This window comes from Pteropus vampyrus, unplaced genomic scaffold, assembly GCF_000151845.1.
Source record: "Pteropus vampyrus isolate Shadow unplaced genomic scaffold, Pvam_2.0 Scaffold553, whole genome shotgun sequence".
NCBI classification, from domain to species: domain Eukaryota; kingdom Metazoa; phylum Chordata; class Mammalia; order Chiroptera; family Pteropodidae; genus Pteropus; species Pteropus vampyrus.
The window spans coordinates 492,774-517,437 of record NW_011889334.1 but is presented as its reverse complement, the minus strand read 5'-3'; the positions used below and the strand labels follow the sequence as shown (position 1 = coordinate 517,437).

Genomic DNA, 24,664 nt, shown 5'->3' with positions numbered 1-24,664 from the left:
CAAATATTTTTATTCACAAACAGCTTTTAGTACATACAGATACTGTACTAATAATGTACATAATGAGCAGCATAGAACTGTTTCCATAAAGTTGTGATTCTTCTGCACACCTTCCCCATTGAGAGAACTAAAAGGATACTAAGCTGCCCACGGCCACCCTGCCTTTAGGGGACTAGACTGTTCCTGGGATGGTAGCCCTTAGTTATCTCACCCCAGTGTTCTGGGCATTCTCCCTAATCTATAGGATGTGGAGAAGATAACCAAAGCATAAATCCTAGAGGAGTGTGAGAGCCTGGATAGGACTACGTTTTTGGAATGCACAAGAGGTTTTCAAGAAAGACTCGTGAGTATTAAGATGGGAAACTTGAAAGTCAGGAAAGAGCACTGTAGCCATACAGAAGTCAAAGAAGGCCTGGGAATGTAAGAAGTTTCCCTGTGGCCAGTGCTGAATGCAGCAGACACAAACTGGCTGTTCTAGGGCAGTGGTTCTCAAAATGTCCTAGTAGCATCACTTGGGAGTCTTAGAAGAGCAATGATAGAAACTGAGAGGTAACTATGGAGCATGTCAAAGGAAACCTGGTGCTCAGGCGAGAAGGGGGCGGGGTGGGTGCGCTCAGCGGAGATGTGGGAGAGGGATCGCCTTTAGATGGATTGATTAGGAGAGACTTCCTGGAGGAAGTATTTAAAACCAAGGTGGAGCAGGAAACAACCAGATGAGTGGGAAAGAGCCTTCAAGGAAGTCACCAGAGTGTGTAGAGACCCAGAAGCTGGAGAGAGCTTGACATGGTCAAGGAACATGGTTTGAGCTTAGAGCTTGAGCAGGGGCCAGAACACCCAGCCCTGGAGCAACGTGATGGTTACACAGGAGTGCAAGCTGATCTGGTTTTCATTTTTACAGAATTGCCCTGGCTGCTGGGTGAATTGTTGGTGGGGAAAGGCAAGGAGGGCAGATGCCAGAAGAGTTAGATACTGCCTTGAGAAGGAGATGCCCTTCTTCCTCTAAGGAAGGAAAAAAAGTAATGTAGACTTGGATGTTTTCAGGTGAAGAGAATGAGAAATGGTGCTCACACTGGATGGAGCTCACTTCCTCAGGAGTTTTGGTGCCAGAGAAGAGTTAGGAAGTTTGCCAAGCAGTAGTAAATGTCGAGTTAGTACAAATAATTTGTACTGGGTCAAGATGGTAGGATTTCGTGATTTTTCAACACTAAGTGTATGTATTCCCCAGGAACAGGAATGGGAGATATAGAATGATGATGACTCAAATATCGAACTGATTTACCTGGAGAAGGGTTGGCAGAGAACGTCTAAAGTTGAAAGGGTTTTTTATTGAGGGGGCGGTGTCTGGCAGCAATGGACGCAGAAAGGAAGCCCAGCCCAACTGAAATGGGGGAGAGAATTCCTGCAGTGCTTGAAGAAACATGGGTCGGGGGTCTGGTGAAATGGTTGAGATGTTTAGCCTCTCTCCACTTCTCCAAAGGAAAAATTTTTAAATAACATTGTTTGGGATTTTCATGGAGAATTTGAAAGAAAAATGGCTAGATTCATTTTAAATTAAGATAGAAAAATTTTAAGCTATCTTCAAGGGTTCTTGTGGCCTGTTGCAGGAGATAGTGGGAAGACTGGACAAAGGGAGGATGATCAACAGCCCCATTGGCCTTACTAAGTGTAAATGAGGCCTTTGAAATTTAGTTGTTGCCCTCATGTGGCCAGTCCTGGAAATAACCAAGAAACATGTAGGGCCAACTTCAGTGTTTTCTAGATAAGCATCAGCAACACCAGGGAACTTGTTAGAAATGCAAAATCTCAGGATCTGTTCCAGACGTACTGAATTAGAAAATTTGCTGGAACCCACCCCCACGCTTTTTTAACAGGCCCTTCAGATGATCCTGATGAATGCTAAAAGGTTGAAAACCACTATTCTCAACCCACACCCAGTATCTCCATCCTTCCTCTCCCCCACAAATGTAATATACTCCCAATTTCTCGTTTTAAGAATAGCAGAACTTCCTATTTAATCCTATTCCTCCATGTTCTATTCTCCAAAACCTATTTGGAAATCTCATTACATCAACTAGGCCCTCACTTTATTACCTTAAGAACTATATCTGAATCCAACATCTAGCAACAAACCTATTTTCCTCTAACTCTGCAGAAGTACTTTTTTGGGAAGAGCAGTCTGTACTTTCTCTTGCTTCTCACTTTCTCCACTGGAGCTGCTCTTAAAACAGGAGCCACCTGTTATTCTCTGCTTACCCAGAAACTGCTCTTGGATTTTTCCTTCAGCTGCTCTTTGCTCCTCTTCCACCCACTCTCAAACTCCTCCTCTAATCAACTCCACAGGGCTGGTAGGTCCAACTAGAATTGCTGTGCCCAGAGTCTGCAGCTCTAGCAATCTGAGCTGTTTCCCCAAGGTCCCACTGCTTGCTCAGAGCTGATCCACGGGATTTACCTTGTACCTACGGTGTTTTATATTGAGTATTCTAATTCCCCAGTCTCTTACATAATACCAACAGTATGACTTGAAAGTAGAACAAGTTTTAGCTCCAGAGAATTGAAGATTCTAGTCTTGTATTAATGGACCTAAAACAGCTGATAATGGTTGGGTTTTGTTAAGTCCAAACACACCAGGGGTTAAATAAGCTGCTTCTCTTTCCACTGTTTATTATTAATGTACAAAATATACAAAACCAAAAGAAAAAATACTCATCCTCAAATCCATTGTGGCTCTAACCCAAGACCCTGCACAAAACCCAACCAATCCACTGTTTTCATAGAAAACAACTGATGCCCAGACAGGTGAAGGACAGGGCTGGAAAAGGGCCAGTCATCTTGTTGAATACACCCAGGAAGGCACCTGGTGGAGATTCAGAGATGTCTGACAGCAAGGGAGCCAGAGGCCTCACACCGACAAGGTCCCAGGTGGGGGAAGGGAGTGTGCTAACTCCCAAAGGCAGTGCATGTAGTGTTGACTGTCAGGCCCAGCATGCCAGGCTTCAGCTGATGAAAAGCTGGTCTCACTGAAGTTTCAGTTTCCAGAATGAGATATATGCAAGGGTGGACCAACACCACTGGCCTCACCTATGCCAGCTAAAACCTTCACTGGTTGCGAATTTGCCATCATTGAACCCAGCAGACCCATGATGCAGACTCGGGTGAGAAGGCTGCAAAGTCTTAAGAAAGGACTCAATGTGTGTAAAGGACTCAGGGGAGGAGTGGGGAAGATGTGTTCCAGAACTCAAATCCAGCCAGAATGAGCCCTTTCAGTGCAGTGAGATATACAATATCCCTTTTACCACCTCCCCACCCCATAAGGAATAATGAACTTGGCTGGGATGATTTCATAAGTGCAACTGATCCTATGTCAGAGTTTGTGTGTGGAGGACCCACAATAGGAGGGTAGAGGTGTTCTCCAGGATAACCAGCTTTAGGTTCTCAGGCATTAAGGGTAATACTGGAAAGGAGTTTGGGGTTACAGGGCAAATCTCCTCAAAAAGTGAAGCCAACTGGGTCTCCTCTTCAGCAGTCCAGGGTACAGAATGTGTCCAGTCTCTCTCCTCCCCAGACTGGAGGAAAATATGTACATCAATGCGCACCAGTGATCAGAAAACCCCCAGGAACCCAAGCAGGTGGGAACTGAGGGGGGCCAGCTCCTCCTCAGCTAAGGAAAGGGGAAAATGGGCCTCACAGAAGCCATAACAGAGTGGGAGGAGCAAGGCTACAGTCCACAGGGGTGTGTGGGTGGGGCAGGCAGGTGGTCCCTAGGGCAGGGGGGGCCCATTGACACCCGGGTGGTAGAAGGCACAGTTGTTCTCATAGCGGCAGTTGCCCTTCATCATGAAATGTCGGCAAACAGGGCGGTTTGACATGTCTGTGGAAAAGATGGTGGAATGATTAGATAGGAAATGGCGAAGAGGTCAATGCCACCCTCACCCACCACCGAATCCATGGCATCTTGAGAACTATCTTTCAGAGAGAAAGTCTTGGGGATTTGGGGGAAAGGTAAAGAGTAAGAACAGCTATGCATGCTGGGAACAGGTGATCTCATGTTCTGCCTGGCATATCTGGGGACAGTGACACTTCCCAGAAACTTGTGTGAAACAAAAGCCATTTTGGGGGCAGGGATCATCCTTACCTCCTCCATGGCTGTGGCCTCCATCGTGCCCTCGGTGGCCCCCTCCTCCGTGGCCAGGGCCATCATGGCCACGGTGCTCATGAGGAGGTGGCCCTCGATGGTCATGGCCTCGGTGACCGGGGACATCATGAGGCCGGTGGCCATGGGGTCCCCCATGTCCAGGACCTTCATGCGGACGATGCCCACCACTTCCACCCATGCTCCCACCAGGGCCTTCATGGGGGCGATGTCCACTGCCTCCACCCATGCCACTGCCCGGGCCTTCATGAGGACGATGGCCACTACCACTGCCAGGGCCTTCATGGGGTCGATGTCCACTGCCGCTGCTCATGCCCCCACCAGGACCTTCATGGGGACGATGCCCTCCCCCTCCAACCATACCCCCACCAGGGCCCCCTCTTCCATTTGGGGGTCCTCCTCCAGAGCGACTTCCTCTGGCCCCTCGAAATGGAGGGGGAGGAGGAGGAGGTTCATTTCCTCCTCGACCACCACGACCTCTATGGTATGGTCCAGGACCAGGTCCTGGACCCCCCCGCATCGGGCCACCCCGCATGGGGTCACCAGGGCCGTCCCAGAAGGGATCACCCCCCCGGGGAGGTGGTGGGGGGCCCAGCAGACGTGGACCCACTGGCCCACCAGGGCCCCCAGGGCCTCCATGGGGACCTGTTAGGAAAAAAGGAGAAAGACAGTATCAGCTACCTGTAACACTGAGGGGGACTGCCACTGCCCACCGTAAACCACCTCCCACCTTTTGGTCAATCCTATGTTACTATCGGGCCAAAATTAAGCATATGAGCCCATTCCAACTTCTCACTCACCACCTACCTGGTATAGGTCCCCCAGGGCCAGGGGGAAAGTGCTGCATGCCCTTGGGGCCCCCAGGGCCTCCTGGTGGGAAACCATTGGCTATTGGACCAGGGCCTAAGAGTCCATGTGGCACTGTTAACGAAAAAAAGGAGTCAAACAGTTGGCAAAAGGATTCTAGAAGAGTAACCTGCCTTCTCACTTAGGTGTGCCCAACTAACCCTCGAAGACCAACCTGGCAGAGCAACGTGTTCTGTCTAGTCTTCCCCTCCCAAGTCTGGCAGCTGAGCAGCAAGCAATAGCCCTGCTTTCCCCAAATGCACTGCAGGCTTCCTCCCCCAGACCCTGATGATTACCTAGCATCTGCTTGATCTTGTCTGAATAGTCTGGCTGCTTCAGCAGTTCCTCTGATGGATGACTATTTGGGCTACCCTGTGAGGCAAGGTCAATAGAAAGGTCAACAGAGCAACAATAACCACCAGCAGAGAAAGGGAGAGCCAAAAGAAAAGGTAACTTGATGAGGACTAGGGTAAAGAGAATGAAAGTTCCAGAGAAAGTAGAAAAGAGAAGAAGGGCTCATACCATGATGGAAGTGAGGATCTCCTGGACATTGATACCTCCTCCTCCAGGACCCTGAGGGCTCTTCCCAGCACCCATGCTTCCCATAAGATTGGCCAGAACAGGAGGCAACTTGGAGCCACCTGCCCCATCAGGTGAGCCACCAGCTTCCCCAGGCTCCAGGGTCTCAACATACGGGGTCTCATCCATGGAACATTCCTGAAAGCAGAACAGAGCAAAGAGGACTATAGAATGAAGAGAAAGTATCACATGAAAGCTGCAGTAACATCAATCACAACCCCCATCACCACATCATACCTCATCTAGGGGGATGAGCTTCGGGGGTATAGGTTCATAGGGCTCAGGATCAGGCTCATGAGGACTAGAAGGAATGCCACAGGTGATGAAAAGAATGACAGATTATTTATTCAGGCCCTCAAATTTCTTCCTGACCCCTACCCTCTTCTTAATTACGCCAGAGCATGCTTCCCTCAGGAGTCCAAGCGCTCAACACCCCAGCGCATGAACCCCATTTCTGCTCACCTTTCCTTGTTCAGGAAGAGCTCCTGAAGAATTCCTTTCTCCCGCTCAGCCTGGATGTATCGCTCTTGGCTGTTGCTTCCAGGGGTGACAAGAGGTGAGGGCAGAACTAGGGGCCGGGGACACACCCAGGGCACCTTCTCCTCCATGTTATCATGGCTCAGACGCCGGGCCGTCTCAAATGCATGTCGGTCTGACAGTATCTCTCGCTTAGCTGCCTCGCCGAAGTCCTTGATCTTATTCACATTTACTATTGGCAAGGAGGAAAAAGCGAGAGGGAAAGTAAACCATGTCCTTTTTGAACAATCTATATCCACCCATCATACAGAACACTTAACCACTAACCTCGTTCAGTTTCATCCAGTTCAAAATAGAAATATTCTCTCAGTTTGCTCTCCTCAGGCCACGTCACAGTTTTCCTCTTCCTGCCTTTCCGGGTCAGCTGGCTGGGATCACCAGGACTCTCCACTGGCTTTGTATCCAGAGCTCCTGGCTCTAAAGAGGCTATAAGCAGGAGAGGGTTTGAGAACCCAGGTCCTTCCTTTCGGAAGACTCCTAAACCTGCACCAGTTTCTAGACGTACCTGTATCCATAAGCTCTGGGACCTCCACAGGGGGAACAGGGGTCCCTGGACGGTCTTGATCCATAGCCTCAGAAGAAGGTGCTGGTTCTGGGGAAGAAGGTTTGGCTGTGCTTGGTTCTGTGCTTGTTTTCCCTTCAAACGGGCTTGGCTATTGTGAAAGAAAAAGAAGTTAATGAGGTGCTAGGAAAGCGAAGGCCATGGCAAGGCAATCAGTCCAGGGTACTAGTCAGGAACCCCAACAGTTTCCATAAACGAAGAGCTACGTCTAAGGTTGCCCCACCACCATCAGTCTACATTTGAAACAAACTTCTTGTCCTCCCTAACCACTCCTAGCTGCTGGGCTCTTCTTTCAACTTCACCTTTACCTTGTCACTGAAAACTACTGGTCAGGGCCCATACCTTTGCAGCTGTAGGTGACAACACCTTCTTCTTCTTCTTAATTTTGATGCCTGGAACAGGGGCTGAATTGAGTGCATCCAGAAAGCCCAGGCCCTCCATAGCTACAAAACAAAAAAGCATAATCATCAGACCTCCTTCATAATCTTATTCCTACAGATAAAAATCTGGGTAGTAAAATGGGTCGGTGGAGACCCTACAATAACCTAGGTCACAATAAGCTCAAAGTGACCAGGAAGCATATGCAGAATGATTTACACAAAAATTTCTTGACATTATTTTCTATTAAAAGCAGGCAAGCCATGGATTCAGCTATGAAGAGCTCAGGTAACTGACAAAGTCGGCCCCCCACTAGTCTGAAGAGCACACCTCCCACCTCATCTCTCAAATTACTCCGAAGTAATCCTATGAAAGAAGAGTTTCAAAGGTGGAAAAATTAAAAAACAAAAAATCAAAGGAAAGTGGAGGAAAACAATAAAGAGAAGGAATAATGACACCCCCACTCCATATTCATTCCCATAAAGAGTTTGCTCCCACTTCAAAGTACATTCCCCCACTTTAGACTTACGCTGTGGCGGGATGATCTTCACTTTGATCTCTTTGGTGGCATTAGGTGTTGTGTTGAGAGGCTTGTATTTCTTCTCTGCAGGAGGGGCAGCATCTCCTGGAGCAGCTGCTGAGCTGTTAAAAGAACCATCAGCAACATCTCCCACTCACCCCTTTTTCTCCCCGTGTCCTCAGACCCAGCCCATTCAGAAACCCAGCACATACCTCTGACGCTTAAGGGGGATGGGTTTTAGGTTGTATTTGTCAGAGACCACCACTGCACTGGCATTCTTCTTCACAGGCACCAAAGATGGGGTCTCCAGCTCTAATCCTGAGAAAGACATCATGTGAGGTTGAATTCACAACCATCCTCTTGACTTTTCCTCTCTGTTCATTTAGCCTTGTAAAACCTCCCAGAGCTTTATCCACTAGTCTTCTCTCTTTTACCATATCACCAATCTGGCTATCCCACCATCAAGTCCTGGGCGTGCGCATGGCCACAGACCTTCCCTCCTAAGGCCAGCCGGCAACCTTACCAGTGGAACGAAACTTGGCATGACTGGGTGCTGTCGTTCGGAGAGACTTGGGCTTCTCCTTCTTCTTCTCTGGGGCCTCCTCAGCCCGGGGCTCAGCCTTCACCTCAGTTAAAGGTCGCTCAGGAGGAATGGTTCGACTCTTTCCCTCTTCTTTACGTTTTTTCTTATCTTTCTCTGTTGTGGAAAAGCAAAACAGAAAAAGATTTTATTTAGATAAAGACTGCCAGTCAGAAGTGAAGCAGGCTGAGGGAAGTGAAAGCCACATTCTAGTGGGAAAGAAATAAATATAAGAGATAAAGGACTTAGGAGCTTACCAGCAGGTTGGGTACTGCTCTGGGAGCGGATGACAGCCATCCAGTCGCTGACGAGGACTGAAGCCAATTTCCGGAGGTCTGCAGGTGAGAAAAAGGAGAAATGCCTAAATAATTTAAAACGTTTTTCCAAAGACAGAAAATAGAGATATTTGAAAATTACAGAGTACGTTATAAAAACCATATTCGTTGCTTCATATGTATCTCACATAATTGTTACAACAATCTAAGATTTTTAATCTCCTTCCATAGACATAAGAAGCATAGAGATTAGAGTCACAAAACTAGAAAGTGACAGAATAAACCCAGTACTTATGCTCTTCCCTTAACCACGTGTTAAAAGAACAGAAACTAAAATCAGGAGAAGGGATGGCAGGGTTCAAATATATGAAGGGTTACTAGATTAAAAAAACAACAGTATTATTCTTTGTCATAAAGGCAAACTTAATGCAAAGTTTCAAAAGGAAGCAGATTCAGATCCATCTGGAAAAAGACTCTCTAGCAATCTTTTTTTCCTAGACTGCTGCTAGTGGCTTTTTAAAAAGTCAATTAAGTGTAGCAAGGGTGAAAACAGGGCTTAAAAACTAACAGGGCTGGGGTAAGAGTTTATCTAGAGAAAAAAGATAAAGAGAATTTAAAGATAAAGAGTAGAATTTGTTTCTAAATATATGAAAAAATGCCTTTGTAGAGCTTTCCTTTTGCAGTTGGCAAATAACATCTCTTATCTATGGCACCTCTCTTCTTGCCAATGTTTCTACTTATAGGCTCATTTAATAATGAGATTGTCGTAAAACGTTAAAACCTAAATTTTCAAAATAGTCACACAGTTGGCAATTTTTGTATCTAAGGCAACAAATATGAACCCTAATGCATTCTCAATGTAGGAATACCTAAAACTTTTTTGGAGAAATTGATACTATGGTCCAGTGAGACTTTACTGGTTTATAAGAAATGTACAAATTTCAGTATCTAAAAGAAACATAGAATAATTAAATCTATGTTCAAAGAAGGCAGCACAATTGAGCCAGCTAGAAAGTAGGGAACAATATACCTGAAGAAAAGAAGGGCAATGATTTCATGAGTTTTTCTGTGTTATGTGTTATGTATTAAAGATACCCTGAGATGTCACAAAAATAGCGAAGTATTCTGTATCTAAAAGGACCTAAAAACTGGGAATTAACACAACTAAAAGAATGGAAAGTCCAGGAATGTTTTTCACTTAAACAGTACTGTATGGCCTTTGCCAGGAGCTCCAAAACCCTTTGTTTTAGAAAAAGAATCTGTTGCTAACCAGGCTATGATGTACTCCAGGAGTCAGATTCTGCCCATGCCCCACAAGAAGGTGTCTACTGGTAGAACTAATATATCTATATTAGGAAAGTAGACATTGAAGGACCTAGATATACTGTTTATTTAGAAAAACATAAGTCGACGATGATGAGACACTCTAGGTTGACACTATTTCCCCCAAAGAATTTTAAATGCATGACTTTTACACCAAGAGATCTTAAGAATTAGCTTCTAGTTAAAGTATCTTACACTCACTAGGGGAGAAATGGACAAAGCCCTTTTGGAACTGAGACTGGAAGAGGGGACAGGTTAGGGGAACTAAATTTTAAAAGAAAGAGAAAAGCAAGGTGAGTTAGCAAGAGAAAGGAAGAAAGGTACAATCCAAGAATGGGGAGAGAAATAAAGGGAATTATGTGGAAGTAATGGAGGAAAGCCCAGGACACAGGGGAGGGACTGGCTTGTACCTTCGTCCTCACTTGACTTGCTCAGTTGCTTCACCAGTTTGGCTGTGTTGTTCTATGAGACACAGGGAACAGAAGAAAAGTCAATGCCAGGAGGACAGTAAGCCCATTCAGAGCTAACAACCCCCTAAACTCACAATCTCTTAATAGTCCCTTAACAGTAACTAATACTAATACTGTACTTTACCTTTTACAAAACCTTTGTAGACACAGTCTTACTTTAATCCTTAGAACAATCCAGTTAGGCAGGCACAATTATTCCCATTTTATAGATTAAAAAAATTAAGGCTCAAATATATGAAGTGCCCTAAGTAATATACCTATTAAAAGAAATAAATTTGAACCAAGTCTTCTGATTCCAAATTCCTACTTTTCCTACCATTCTACCTCCTAGGCCCAAGATCACAGCCACATCAGAGTTAGTGTGTTTTTTCCATCTGTCATGCTAAATGAAAAAGGATGCAAAGACTGAAGGTACCTGCTTGAGGTGGTCCACAGTGAGTGGTAGGTGCTGCAGGGTCAGTAGAATTTGCTGCAAGAGGGGAATGTTGTTGGTTGTCTTTGAATATGTCAACCAATTGTTCAGAAGCTTATAGCCACCAATATCAATAAACCTGTAGGCAGTTAGAAGGAGAATTTGTAATCCCCTTTCTGGATTTTGGAAGTACCATATCCCACACTCCTACTTCCTGGGGACATCAAAAACCCAGGAACCCCATGCCTCACCTTCCCCACCTTCTAACTACATCTTCCCATCCCAGCCACCCAGATCCCCACTTACTTGACCAGTATTTCTGGTGAACGGGTCTGCAGGAGAATGTTCAAGTAAGTGCATCGACTCACCATCTTTCGTGCTTCCTTCATCAGACTGTAGGAGAGGAGTTAGGTTAGAAATGGAGTAGTCACCTGGTTCCCCGCTTCCTTCTTCCAAAGGGTGACTCCCTTGAGATTGTGGATAACCAAACATCTAGATTCCATTATAGCCAGTAACCAAGGGATCATCTTTTCCTATCATTTATTCTAAAATTATTAGATTTGAATTCTATCCCACTGACCTTCCTGTTCCTCTTCAGAACTCGGTCCTGTCTGCCTTAATTATAGTCATATTACAACATATAATACCCTTTACTCACAATGAATGCAAAAAAGGGTAGACTCACCTGAAGATCTTGGAAATCCCATCCACACTCTTGACTTCCCCATCTCGGTTAAGGAAGCTATCCAGGCCCTTGAGAAGCTCTTTGGGGTCTATGGGACCCGAACCCATGATCGAGGTTTCTAAGATTAGAGGAAAAAACAAACCCACAATATAAATGGGTGGCAAGGAGAATCCCAGTATACCCTCTAATAAATTCCATTTCTACATTTGACAAAATATAGTGACTACATTCACCAGTTTCAAGATAAGAAAAATCAACACAGACCACTGTCACCACTGAAAAAACAATCCTGGCAAGTTAAGCGTGGTGTTAATACATGACTGAATGGGAAGACAATTCAGTTGGAGGGCTGGAGCAGCACGCCTTTCTTCCCCCTTCCCAGTTACATCCTTCCTAGGACAACTGAACTTCATTAGATCGTGTGAGTTAAGATTCACACTCCTGTAACAAAACGCTCAACTCTCCAAGGCATTTTCACTTATTAGGTCCTGTCTCTCCTTAATTGCTGATAAATCTCATTAAAAATACATATATAACTTGATAAAAATTGGGCCAATCTTGGGAGCTTGAGCTTAATGTCTTCCAAGATTAGTCAATTCCTTTTAATCTTAGCCCATTAAGAGTCATTATCACAAGTGGCAGGATACTCTCTAATTACAGTGGTAGAAAATCAGCTAAAGTGATAGGTGATAGAGAAGAAACAAAACTGGAAAACAGAACCTTTCCCCAGGGGAGGTATGGGGAGCTCCCAGAAATGGAGAACTATACCTGCAAAGGCAATCAAGCAGGTCCTAAGCCTGGAACAGAATGCCACTTACTAAGCAAACACTGAACAAGTTTTTATTGTTTCAAAGTTAAATGCAAGATTGGCTTGTGATATCAAAAGCAAAGATGCAAAGCTGACACCCTCTTTCCATCCCCCAAATCATATCACCATCCAGGATCCCCAAGAAAGATCTGGAATTAGAAACCATAGAGCCAAAAAGATTGAAATAAAGCTAGAAGCTAGAAAAATGCCATTAAATTTTAAGTAGCTACTACAGACCATGTTAGAAAAGAAGTCAGTTAAAAGTTAAACTGCTGTTATGGGAGAGAGAAGTGTGAAGCAATTTCTAGGCCAGAACCCAAGTTCCAGAGAGGTAACTGAGAATCAATATGGTTCTGACTGGTATTTTTATCCACAATGCCTTGAAACACCAGCTTCTGAGAACCAAAAAAGAAAGCCACCTTGGTAGTATCTGCATTTGGGAAAGAAGGTTAACACTGGGGAGGAAGGGCACAAGGAGAAAACCACCTCTTGCATTATGCTTCTAGTACAGTTAACAGACATGATCGTAGCAGAAGTGGGAAAATCAGTGTTTTGTAAAGATGACTATATTCTGAGCAGAAAAGAGAACAGGTGTCTTATAACATAAATTAGTTCTATTTGTTCTGACAGACCAAGAAAGAAAACCATAACAATCTCAACCTTTTAGTCCTCCCAACAAAAAGGCTGATAAATTCTAAGTCCTAACAACCTAAGCAAGAAGAGGCAGAAGCAGGAAGGAGACTGGTTCTTGAGATCATACACTGATCTGAATACAGGGAGAGGGGATGAGGTAAGAAATGCTAAGAGGAGAGCAAATCTGAGTTAATTGTGCTGTGAATGCTGCCCTGGAACCTCCACCAGGACAGGTAGAACCTGAAGTCAGAGAAAAAAATGCTGAAGTAGAATACCAGATAAGAAGCCCACAGGCCAAACCCACTGAACTGTGATGATTCTTATATACAGTGACAGACACAGGGATAAAGGAATTTTTCCCATGTATTAAGACACTACAATATATAAACACTATAGAGATATATAGATGCAATAAAACACATTTCCCATCTCTTTGGGACTGAAATAGCAGTGAACAAATCCAAATACATATCATCAGCAACCAAGATATATACAATTTCACAAAAAGCCTTCAATTAAACTAACATCACTTCAAACCAGTCCCCCCCTAAATACAGCTGACCCCACTGATTCAAACCCAGAGTTGAATATATATTACCATGGAGAACTCCCTTTTACATATCCAACTATTATCTAAGCCAACAGGCCTGCTACCCCTACTTCTTTCAATGACAATAAAACAAATCAGCTGAATTCAAATGCTCCTTAAGAGAGTGGGAGATGAGACCAATTAGTATAAAACTAAATTCTATCTAGTGCCTTCTAGAATGGCACCCAGGGACTTTTTCATTCCCATTAGTAACAAGGAAAAATAGTCAAGAGAAGCTAGGAGACAAAGCAGACGAAATGTTAAATATTTACTTTCCAATATTTTGTCCTATTATTTATATTTTGGAAATATAATGAACAAAACTAAATTTAGTCTCATGAGCACCAATCACGTGATTAAAATCTAAGTGGGTTTTCTCACGATAGCTTACCTATAGGAAGATTAGCTTTCACTCATTTAAAATTAAGGACCCCAAGCATCTAACAACCTAATTTCCTTCTTTTAAAGTCAGTTCATTTGAAAGAAGTGCCAAGGGACTCAGATGGAACGGAATGAAGAGCCTAAATTCCTGGCACAGGCCTATAGAAAAAAAGACAAATGAGTTGACCAGAGAAGGAGCACTGACCAAGTGACATAACATTACCTAGTCACATATGGAGCCTGGAATTGAAGCTTGAGAAAGCTTTCCGGAACCAAAAATCATCTAGGGCACATTTTACTGTCCTTGAAAGCAGAACATACAGGAGAGGAGAGAAAAAGCAACCCCTACTCTATCTTCACCTTGTCCTATGCTCATGCTTTCCTTATGGAGGATGTTGTAGGCAAGGACCTGCACTACTGACACAAGGCACTGGGGAGTCTTCTACTATTCTTAGCAGAGATAAATTTAAAAGTCCAGAAGTGACACTGACTCCGGTCTCCAAAGTGATTTTTACATGAGGGCTATTCAACTAAACAGGGTGAAAAATATTTAGCTTGGCTAAGTTCCATACCTACCACCAATAAAATAGAACTGGACTGGTTCAGGACAAAAATTCTATGCAAGTCAGAATCCTTTTTAAAACAATCACAATACTCTTCTAACAAGAGGAAGGAGTCCAAGTTTACCTTAACTTGGAGGCCTTAGCACTTCTGGAAATGAAAAATGCTTTGTACCTAAGCCCTTCCTTTCTTCAGTGTTTGAGGCATTTCCCAGTATGACTCAATAGTGGACTAAATTGTTTCTCACAATTTGTGATTCACAAGGTTGTACCTCTCTTCTGAGTAGTAAGCACCTATCCCTGTCATTTTGAAAACCTGGTGCATGATATCCCCAAAAGCTTATCTGTAAAAATCACCACCCCTGCCCCATCCCAGGAGGAAAGGATCCCGGCATAGAACTCTGGCCAAAAACTACAAGGATCAGGCTCTCCGAGGTTCTTTGGATGGATTTGTTTTCCCTAGAAGACTTTGTTTCCCATCTCCCACGTTATGAAAGTTCTTCTTTATTAATCACTAGAGATCAGGAACCCCAGTGGGCAGAATGTCCAGCTCCCAAGGAAAGTATGCTGCACAGGCACATGGCAAACTGCTTAAAAGATAAAAACTCGTGGTCAATAGACATGTGGAAGAGTCCCACCCATCCAATCCATAGGTTTAATAATTTGAGAATCCATACCCAGTAGAAAATTAGCCCTGAAGTCTCATCCAAGTCACCACAGGGTAGTTGTACAAAATGGCTTCCCAAGTCTGCCTAGAACCTCCACGCTTCAAAGCAGGACTTTAAAAAATGAAAAGTATATAATCTGATTAAGATTTGATTTTGAAAAAGTTGGAGGAAGAAAGAGACAGGACACCCAATACCACCCTCAGATAAGGCATGGCTTTTGAACATGCACCAACTGCTATAGCACTGCATGAGTTGAAAATGAAGGCATTATTCTCCCATTAATGTTAAGGAATTTCTTTTAGAAGGAAAAAGAAATTCAAAAAGAAGGTGGCTCTTGGGAAAAAAGAAATGAAAGTTGTGAAATGTAATACCAGAAAGGTTTTGCTTACCAGAAACTGTAGCTTGATTCCCCCTGCCTTGAGTTTACAACTGCCGCCTCCTTTCCTAAAGATTCACTTCTCATCCTAGTACCAATGTACAGGAGCTAAGCAACTGCAGAACGTGATACAGTACTGAACACAAAGAGTTTATCCCCAAACCCAGAGGCAAGAATAAGGGTAATTTAGAAGAAATTCCTCAAGTACCCACCCTCTCCCAGGTTCTTATTATACCAAGTGGCCAAATGCAGGAGGCCCAAGGACTGGTTCCTGAGCAGAAATGGCACATTTCGGTGTCATTAGGCTCCATTTGTCTCAAGATACTTTCACAAGCTCTTGGTGTTTTTCCCCAGTATCCCAACACATATTACGCACAAGCTCACACACACTCCCCCAAAAGGCTGTCTTATAGTTGGTTTAACTGGTTCTCTACCCCTGGCAACCGGAGCAAGGAAAACTTCCAGTTGTGATGAGTGGAAGGTGAAAATAAAAGTAACAGGTTCTGATTCCTAAATATAAAAACTAGAGCTGCCCTAGGAAACAAGACAGCTTTAAGATCTAATTCCTGTAGGCTTTTTTTCCCTTCCAAGATAAAGGCTATACAAGATTATAAAGAAAACAAGGAAAAGATCTTCCTGGCTGTGAGCACAGAGTCCAAGAGGCATCTGCTCAGGGGTGGAGTTTGAAGAGGGTGGAGAGAGGAAGCAAGCTGATTACATCACCTTTCAGTGCTGCTCCTCCCCCTTGACCAAGTTTCTACGGCCCTATACTCTTCAGCAAAACAACAAAGAAGCAGGGACGCCATTTTGTAATGGAGGGGAAAAAAAGCTATACCAGCGCTGCCGGTACCTGGTTACATTAAAACGCACCGTTTTTTAGTAAAAAAATAAAAATAAAAAAAAAATGCTCCCATCCTTAAGTCTTTGACCTATTTTGAATAAGAGCGTTGTGAAAATAAAAGCAATTAAAATATTAAAAATAACAATTTTCTGCAGGGAAGAACTGAATTTACAATTAAGGTTCAACCTACCATCAACCATCCCCGAGCTCCCTGTAAAGGGAAAGGGGGAGGACTTGGGCCCCTCTCAACAAACAGGGTGGAGGTAGGACAAAAGAAAAATGGGAGACACAACCTGCAACACCGCTTGGAAGACGAAAGGACAAGTAGCCATATTGAAGCAGGGAAAAAAAAAAAGTTCCTTTTAACGACACAAATCTTTCAGAAAGCTAGCATTCAATTGCACTAAATGGCTTTTAAATTATACTCCTGAACTCCACATTCCCAAAACTTTCCACCCTCTACTTAACTGAATTCCCAATAAGTATCAAGTTAAAATGTTAATTTCTTGCTTTTAAATAAATTATGCAATCTGCAACAATCACAAAACATTACTTCTCCAACTATCTTGTATGTACTTGCACTATATTTTGCCCTGAATTGTGTCTTGCAATCTTTATTCCTAGATTGCCATCTATTTTAACCACACAAATATACCCCAAGCATATTACATAAAAACTGAGGATTTAACAATCATCTTAAAAGCCATAGCCATCTAGTATTTCTCTGCCCATCTCCTTACCCTGCAATCTTTATGTACAGATTGCTTATTAATCTGGCAAATTGAAAGGCACCCTGCTCGTCTCACACACAAAGAAGTGGGACTTCTGGGCAACAAGATCCACCATCTTTTGTATGTGAGCTCATTAACCCTTTTGAAGACTGCTGCTAACGGGAGGAAGTTAACCATTCCTCATAAAAAAAAAACTTATGGTTTTGGCAGTCTGGAAATTGATTGGATTACGAAGGGTTAACCGTCAAAATCCTCACTTGCTGGCCCTCCTCCCACCCACTCCTTGCCTGCAGCAAGGCAGGAAAGAGGCAGGTGGTAAGGGAGAGAACAAGACTGCTTAGACCCAAAGGACCTTTTTAATAGAGATTAAATGACCGGCTTGGTCCTTTCTCCAGTTCTCTATTTTGTCTCATTTCTTCCTCTCATTATTTTTGGTTTCACAAAGGGAAACGTTGATTTCTTGTTGCAAGCCTCGTTTTTGAAAATTCGACACTTACTATCCAATTTTTTTGCGACGTCAGCACCTCGGGCTCAGGGGGGAGGGGTTTAAAATTTTGGAGAAAAAATAAAACCAACCAACCAGGACCCAAAACTATTTGGAGGGCCTCATTGGATCAAAAAGTCTCTTAAAAAAACAAAGGCCAACTCAGTATTCATTTCCCCCCCCACCCAACTCCATTTAGGGAGGGGGGTCGTAGAAAAAAAGTTCTGAGTGGATTCAAAAAAGTAAACGCTGGATAAGTGAGTTTGGGTGGGCTTAGGAAGGGAGGGTGGTTATTTTTGAAGTTATGTGGTGACGGTCCTTCGGTCACAGATTTCAAGTCCCAAGCAGCGTGGGCTGGTGGGGTGGGTAAGATAGATGGGAAGGGGCAGAAGACACAAGTGGTTGGGCTGGTGGCTGCTGTTTTCCCTTTCCCCCCTTCTCAGGATCCTTTCAAGGGCTTAGATGTTGCTGCGGCTTGTTTCTTTTTTCCTCGTGGCCGGCCTGTCTTTCTCCGAGAAAATTCAAACCTGGGATAAAAGGAACACAAGGGAGAAAGATGTAATCAGTACGGGTTGCCTTTAAACACCCCAAATTGCCATCTTTGTTGTCTCAAACACCTTTATGTACAATGCCGAACACAGCCACTTACAACAAGCCATGGTTCTCAAAAAAATCTCACGCCTAACCCGTTTCCCAGTCCAATGCTCTCAGTAAAATTTCACCCTCTAACCGACAAATTACCGAAACTTACCTCTAAACGAACCCCAGAATGGCGGCTACCCGCTCGGGCGGAGTATTTTATACTCGGACACCGCCCAACGCGCCCAAACGTGCTAGTGCCCTTCCCTTGTCGCGAGACATTGTGCGCGAGGCATGAATTCATTGGTCAACTCGAAAGACAACTCGCTAGCTAATTGGCTATCCTTCCTTCGCCTTCGCTCAGCCCACCCCCCTTCACGCCACCCCCGGCACCTTTTTCCACCTTCTTCCTGGGGGAGGAGTGGGGGCCGCGTGCGCGTGACCAGAGGGCCTAGCACCGCCCTTTCCTCTGCTTCCACCACTTCCGCCCTCGAGAACAAGTCTCATCCTGGGTTGGTAGAATCGGGTCTGCGCGTGCGCACTGATAGGCTCTCAGTCAAAATCTCCTCCAAAATTGCTTAAAATGCAAACTGTAAGTATGAGATCTAAGAGTCGTAGTGACTGGTTCGACAAAAACTCAATTTTGAGGCCGAATTCAATTGTGACGCAGTTGAAATTGGCTTCTCCCCATGACCCCCCTTTCTCGCTTCCGTCCTGACGCAAGTGCGTGTCTGCTACCCGCACTGCAGGCCCGTCTTTGGCCCTGCCCTAGTCAGTTTCCTGGAGCATGCGCAGTCTCCTTTCCGGGCATTCCTGCTTTGGGCATACGTCAAGATGGCGGCCTCCGCATTCAATACGCCGCTGAGGCACCTTCCTAGACTTTCGTCAATCAGAAGTGCCTACGGAGTTCAGGTAACTCCTTTGAGCACATTTTGTACAACCCCAACTTAGTTATACCTTCTCTAAGTTATCGTTCAATTCCTGGGAAGCCAGAAGCGGAGACTTTCTCGCGTGCTTATGCCTCAGCTATCGAGGCAACACTTTCTTTGCTCCCACCACTCCACTTTCCCCTCACCCTTCTCAAATATCCGTTCTTTGTAAAATCCCAAGCTGAGGACAAAGAGCCAGGGTTAGATTTCATCTTCCCAAGTTGTTATCCTGGCTAAATAGGTGAAGGAATGGACCCCACCCCCCACCCCAACTTAGTCCATGCACAACCAACTCTTAACTATGCAGATGATGTTTAAATCTGTGATTCCCTGATGTGTCCTTGGGTTCAGGGACACTAACTTCTACCAGCCCTGCTATCTCCCAATGAAGCCAGGATTCATTTTCTCGACCTGGTGACCGGTTTCTCAGCCTTTTCTCTCACTAAATCAGTTTGTTATCAGAGCATACATTGAGAGCTTAACTCTGTCTTTTGGATTGAAATTTATCTCCAGTCTCATGTACTCACCACCCTGGAGGTTCTTGGTAGGGCAGTGCAGGTTCTTGGTGGGGTGAGGTGAGTTAGGAAGGCTTGCCCAGCTGCCACGCCCTAAAGTGGGACCTAAGAGTGGTTGGTGACTGGGGTCAGGACAGAGTTAATGACAGGCCTGGTAGCTTTAAAGCCAGCATTAGGACTCAAGTTTGTACTTCCTATGGAATGTTGATCTTCAACTTTTTATAAAGCTGGGCAACTCAGTGATTCCGGATTGGATTGAATTGGAGACTCACCTGTACTATACAGATCCTTCCTGCCACATATCTTACTTCCAAGAAGCTAGACATCCTCCCTTTCCTTCATCCTTTTTCCTCCACTAGACTCAATTTGTTCCAAAAAACATGAATACCTTGTATGTGCCAGGTTTTTAAGTTGTCCCCTAAAATAAGATTGCCTCTTGGTCACCTATCGTAATTATCCTCTAATATTCTCTTTCAGGATACAGTTGGAGATAGGGAGAGTGATTGTTGTTGATGTCAATTTAACCCCAACAAAAATGTTACCTTCCATATGTATTCCTGTTGTATTCCATTAACACAGTGGGTGTGCATTCTCCTCCCTGAAGTGTTGGCAAAACAATCTGGTCCCTTGAATTCATTTTTTTATTTTCATCCTCCTTTCATAGGTTCCCCTCCAGACTCTTTGCACCGAAGCCCGCCTTGAGGACAATTCTTTGCCCTTGTTTCCCATTTCCCCTTATAAGGATGAACCCTGGAAATATCTGGACTCAGAAGGTACCTCTCATTGGGGAAGGGGAGGGTCACCTACGGTCTGAAACAAATGGGCAGAGATCCCTCCTCCACCCTAACTTGTGTGGTCTTTCGTTTAAGAATACCAGACCCGTTATGGTTCTCGCCCTGTCTGGGCTGACTACCGTCGAAACCACAAAGGTGGGATACCGCCACAGCGGACTCGAAAGACATGTATTGTAAGTTTCTGAGGGGGACACATGGATGGGATGTGAAGGGGGTGTGAAGACCATAGTGACAGTTGCAGCAGCACTTTTTTTAACAGGACTTGGAACATCTTCACCTGCCAGTTTCTTCTCTCTACAGCGTAAAAATAAAGTTGCTGGGAACCCCTGCCCTATCTGCCGGGATCACAAGCTGCACATTGACTTTAGGGTAAGGAGAATCTTTTCTCTAGGATAAGGATTTGGAGCCTCTTTGTAATGCTAAAGAGACTACCATAGGTACCCCACTCTTGATATCCCAGAGCCCCTGCAGTCCATTTTGTATTGGCTTTCTGGCACTATGAAAACATCCCTCTCTCTAGTCTTTTGCCCTTGACTATGGCTGATAATAAAAAGCTTCATCCTTTACCTAGGAAATTTATAGTCTAAATTGGCAGGCAAGAAAAAAATGCCCATTTCTAATGGGAGAGCAATGCCCAAAGGTCCATTTATATCTATCACAATTATTAGCAAGTAGATTGGGTTAGTTTTTTGGAGATTTTCTTTATTTCCTTGTTATGTTAATGTTTGGTGGCATGCTGAGACTTGCAACTGGAGAGCGCATATATAGAGTCCAGTTATTTTTTTCAAAACTCCTTCCTTGTGAGAAAGACAGGACTTGCTCCTTAAAGAATTCAAGAACCTTACAAAAATGATAATGGGAAAGTGCTCTTCTGAATTGGTTATTGAAGGTATTAGATCAGAAGCTGAGTGGTTATCAGGGAAGTTGTAGGACATTCGTGTATCAGTCAGTGAAGAGGGTTTCTGAAAGTTCTGAGGCCCCTTTTGACACAAGTTGTAAAGGAGTCCAGTAGGGAACTTCTCAGTTTCAACCACGTATGGGATTGTAACTTACTTTATACAGTTGATAATCATATAATGAGAGAGAAAGGTTACAAATTTAATAGTGCAGGCGATTATACTTGCCATTCCACTCCACAAGTGTACCCTGCTTTTTTCTCGGATCTCACTTCCTGTGATTATCTTGCTGAGAGTCATTCTACATAATTAAAACTTTAAAATTCATCTGAGTAAATATGTACATTATATAAAACATGCAATATATAACATACCTCAATCATTCATATGTTCACATTACAACATATACTACATTTTCTGAGAGATTTCAGGGATTGTCAACTGACTGGCCCCATATTTTTGCATGAGAGCTGATTTTAGAGCCTGACTCCTGCAGAAAAGAATTCTGTGTGAATCTCAGTGACAGCATGTAGGATGCACATGTGAAATGGTTGAAAAGCCAGGAAAGGGGAAATGTTTGCTGGAGTCTTCAAGAATGTGTTCAGTAAAGTGATGGGACTAAAACTGGGACATAACAGAGGGTAGCATCTGGAGAGACATAGAGGGATTGAGGTTGTCTGTGTAGGTGTACTTTCAGTCTCTAAAGGTCTTGCTTCTCTCCCCACCCTCTGGTTTCTCCACCACTTTCTCCTGCAGAACGTGAAGCTCTTGGGACAGTTTGTCTGTGCCCACACCGGTGTCATCTTCCATGCGCCATACACAGGTTAGCCCATGTCACTACCAGAATAGCTTTTCCTTGGAGCACTTCTCGTTTATTCAGTCAGACAACAGGTATTTGGTGGCTCCTATTCTTCATAAACAGTGTGATTGAATCTTCTGGAAATCTTGGCTTAATGGGGATACTCACATACTAAAATAGTTATCTATGGCAAAACACAGGCAAGAGTCAATGTAAGCAAACTATCTAATTGTAGCTCTTAAAAAATAAATGTTAGTGATTATTTCCTTTCTTTAAGGTTTCTTCACTTTTCCAAAAGGCTTTCTCATAAATTAACTATCCCATAAGTTTTTTTATACTGTTGACAATTCAATTAGATTTTTCAAACTTGGAATTGTAAGCTTAACAATACACAATCACATCTATTCCCTGACTTCTGCCACATGCCAAATATGGCTCCCTACTGCGTCCCTTTGTTTTCTTATTGTCTGCAACTACTTTTAGGCTACAATGGCAGAGTTGAGTAGATGAGATAGAGTAGGACCCTTAAGGCATGGCTCTATTCAGAAAAATTTTGCCAACCCCCACTCTAAAGCAAGATAAAATTGCAAAAATAATCTGAATTTACTGTTTTGGGGACAGCAGCATGAATAGTGGAGTTCGTCAGGGAGTTGTTCCCCCCCGACCTTTCCACCCCTGACCTATGGATGTTGCTGTTTCCCTTTAAGGATTGGATCTATGAAGGCAGGGTGTCTCCCACACTCTCAGGGTGTGCATCCGGGGCCTGGTGCACTCGTGGTATGGTCCATGGCTCCACCTGGGGTGCAAACCTAGGACCTTCTGCGTATAAAGCAGACATGCTAACCACTACACTACGAAGACATCCTTTGTCAGGGAGTTTTAAAGAGGAGTTTTAAACTCTTGTCCAGCTGTAAAAAACTAAGACTATTTTACTGCTGTCTTTGGGGAAGATTGCCTTCCCCAGACCTGACATCAGTTCTTTATTGAATTTTTCTGTGTATTGTCCTACCCAACCCTTTAATTAAGCACACTTGCCTTTTGAATTGTGTACTGCTCCCTGTCGTGGAGCCTTTACCATTAAATGGCTTTTCTGTGTTATTTAGACCCGAGAAAGACAGAGACAGACACAGACAGAGAGAGAGAGAGACAGAGAAAGACAGTCAGAAAAAGGATCCGTGCCTAATAGAATGAGCACTGTGTTACCGTTTTACCTCTCACAGGGGTCTGTATGAAGCAGCACAAGAAGTTGACCCAGGCCATCCAGAAAGCTAGGGATCATGGTGAGTGTGAGAAGGGACACAAAGCAGTTTTGTTAAGCATCAAGAAGGTGGCTTAGGGCTGGATGGATATAAAATGCTCCCACCTGTCTGAGAGGCTAGCACCTAACATGTTCTTCTCAAGAATATATTCTTTCATCATCCCACTGTCCCCTTGTTCCTTCTCTTTCCTTTTTCGTCCCTCTTTTTTTGTAACTATTGGTCCCAATGCCATAACTAGGTCATAAGAGGATCTTTGAATAAACTTCTGGCCCTGGGCTCCATGATACCTTTGTACAAATTAGAGAAATGTACCCCTCCATTAGGGGACATGCAGCTGCTTAGTCCTGACGCAGGGCTGCACAGCTTGGTAGGCAAGAGCCCAGGTAGTATGTCAGCCCACACTTGCCCAGTTGGCCAGTTGGCTTTTGTGCAGTATACAAAATGCATGAATGTACTCAGTGGCTCTGACTGGTCCTTTCCTTTTATAGGTTATTTACTGTTTCTTTTATGTGAATTACTCCACCTCCTCCCCTCACTTTCTCTTTTTTCCTAATCCCCTAGGTCTCCTGAGTTACCACATTCCCCAGGTTGAACCTCGGGACCTTGACTTCAGTAATTCTCATGGAGCTGTGAGTGCAACTCCTCCAGCCCCTACTCTGGTTTCAGGTGACCCCTGGTACCCATGGTACAGCTGGAAACAGCCACAAGAGAGAGAGCTGTCCCGCCTTCGTCGGCTATATCAAGGCCACCTCCAAGAAGAGAGTGGCCCCCCACCTGAGTCAATGCCTGAGGTGCCACTCACAACTGGAGCTGAAGCCTCCACTGAACAGGCGGGCCCCCAAAGTACTCTGTAGGAGCTGTAGACTGGAAAGGGTGCCTGAGAGATTAGGAGATAATGCCTAGGAATTATGTGATGGGATTTCACCCTGAAGAGTTGTGTCTATTTTGTGGCCAATGGCAGGTTCAGAACCAGAGAAAGGAAATGGTTGTTGTTGAAGGGGATGAGTACATCTGAGGTTGAGAGAGGGCAGTACAGTTGTCTATGGGAAATTATAACCCCCATGTAATGTAAAAAGATGTGTTCAACATTCTGTTGCTGTTGCAGACTTCTGCCAACTGCTTTTTCACAATAAAACTGTATCTCCTGTCTCTGGGCTGAGTTTCAGATGAATGTCATTCCTGTTAGTGGGAATGGGTGCTACTGTGGGGAGAGGGGAGGTCAAGCTGGAGCCAGACCAACCAGTGACTCTTGTGACCAGAAGCCACCTGAAATAGGCAGTTGTGCCATTCTGTCATGATCACCTTTCTGGGCCCCCTGTGCCCGCGGCAGTGTTCCCACAATACTAGGGGCTAAAAGGTTGGAGAATGAGACAAGAAAAAAGCATTGCCACAGCAACTGGTCTGCCCAAAACAGCAGGGTCTTCCAGGCCTGCTGCCAGGAGGGAAGGCGGGATTGGGGTGGGTCCAGGGCCCCTCCCAGTGCAACCAAGAAATGTAGACTCCAA

General features: G+C 44.3%; 2 protein-coding genes across 10 annotated transcripts; one reads left to right on the top strand and one right to left on the bottom strand.

The window, feature by feature from the left end:
• Positions 1 to 2,554: 2,554 nt before the first annotated feature.
• On the bottom strand, positions 2,555 to 19,557 carry PPP1R10 (protein phosphatase 1 regulatory subunit 10). 7 transcript variants are annotated; one of them, XM_011383973.2, is made up of 21 exons: positions 18,140 to 18,288; positions 17,402 to 17,915; positions 14,966 to 15,067; positions 11,318 to 11,435; positions 10,939 to 11,025; positions 10,636 to 10,771; positions 10,161 to 10,212; positions 8,410 to 8,487; positions 8,096 to 8,269; positions 7,785 to 7,890; positions 7,582 to 7,694; positions 7,017 to 7,117; positions 6,618 to 6,765; positions 6,380 to 6,538; positions 6,038 to 6,284; positions 5,813 to 5,876; positions 5,519 to 5,713; positions 5,293 to 5,368; positions 4,958 to 5,071; positions 4,133 to 4,795; positions 2,555 to 3,868 (listed from the first exon to the last, which is right to left on the bottom strand). In XM_011383973.2, exons 4-21 carry the CDS (start codon positions 11,422 to 11,424, stop codon positions 3,759 to 3,761), a joined length of 2,730 nt encoding a protein of 909 aa, XP_011382275.1. In that variant the 5' UTR covers positions 11,425 to 11,435; positions 14,966 to 15,067; positions 17,402 to 17,915; positions 18,140 to 18,288; the 3' UTR covers positions 2,555 to 3,758. The 7 variants fall into 7 exon arrangements, with proteins under 7 accessions (XP_011382275.1, XP_011382272.1, XP_011382271.1 ...); XM_011383970.2 differs by lacking the exons at positions 14,966 to 15,067; positions 18,140 to 18,288 and adding an exon at positions 19,424 to 19,557; XM_011383969.2 differs by lacking the exon at positions 14,966 to 15,067.
• MRPS18B (mitochondrial ribosomal protein S18B) lies at positions 18,717 to 24,313 on the top strand. 3 transcript variants are annotated; one of them, XM_011383980.2, is made up of 7 exons: positions 18,717 to 18,879; positions 20,076 to 20,184; positions 20,281 to 20,378; positions 20,506 to 20,574; positions 21,858 to 21,924; positions 23,121 to 23,180; positions 23,826 to 24,313. In XM_011383980.2, exons 1-7 carry the CDS (start codon positions 18,802 to 18,804, stop codon positions 24,011 to 24,013), a joined length of 669 nt encoding a protein of 222 aa, XP_011382282.1. In that variant the 5' UTR covers positions 18,717 to 18,801; the 3' UTR covers positions 24,014 to 24,313. The 3 variants fall into 3 exon arrangements, with proteins under 3 accessions (XP_011382282.1, XP_011382280.1, XP_011382281.1); XM_011383978.2 differs by having other exon boundaries at positions 23,721 to 24,313; XM_011383979.2 differs by lacking the exon at positions 23,121 to 23,180 and having other exon boundaries at positions 23,721 to 24,313.
• The last annotated feature ends 351 nt before the right edge of the window (positions 24,314 to 24,664 follow it).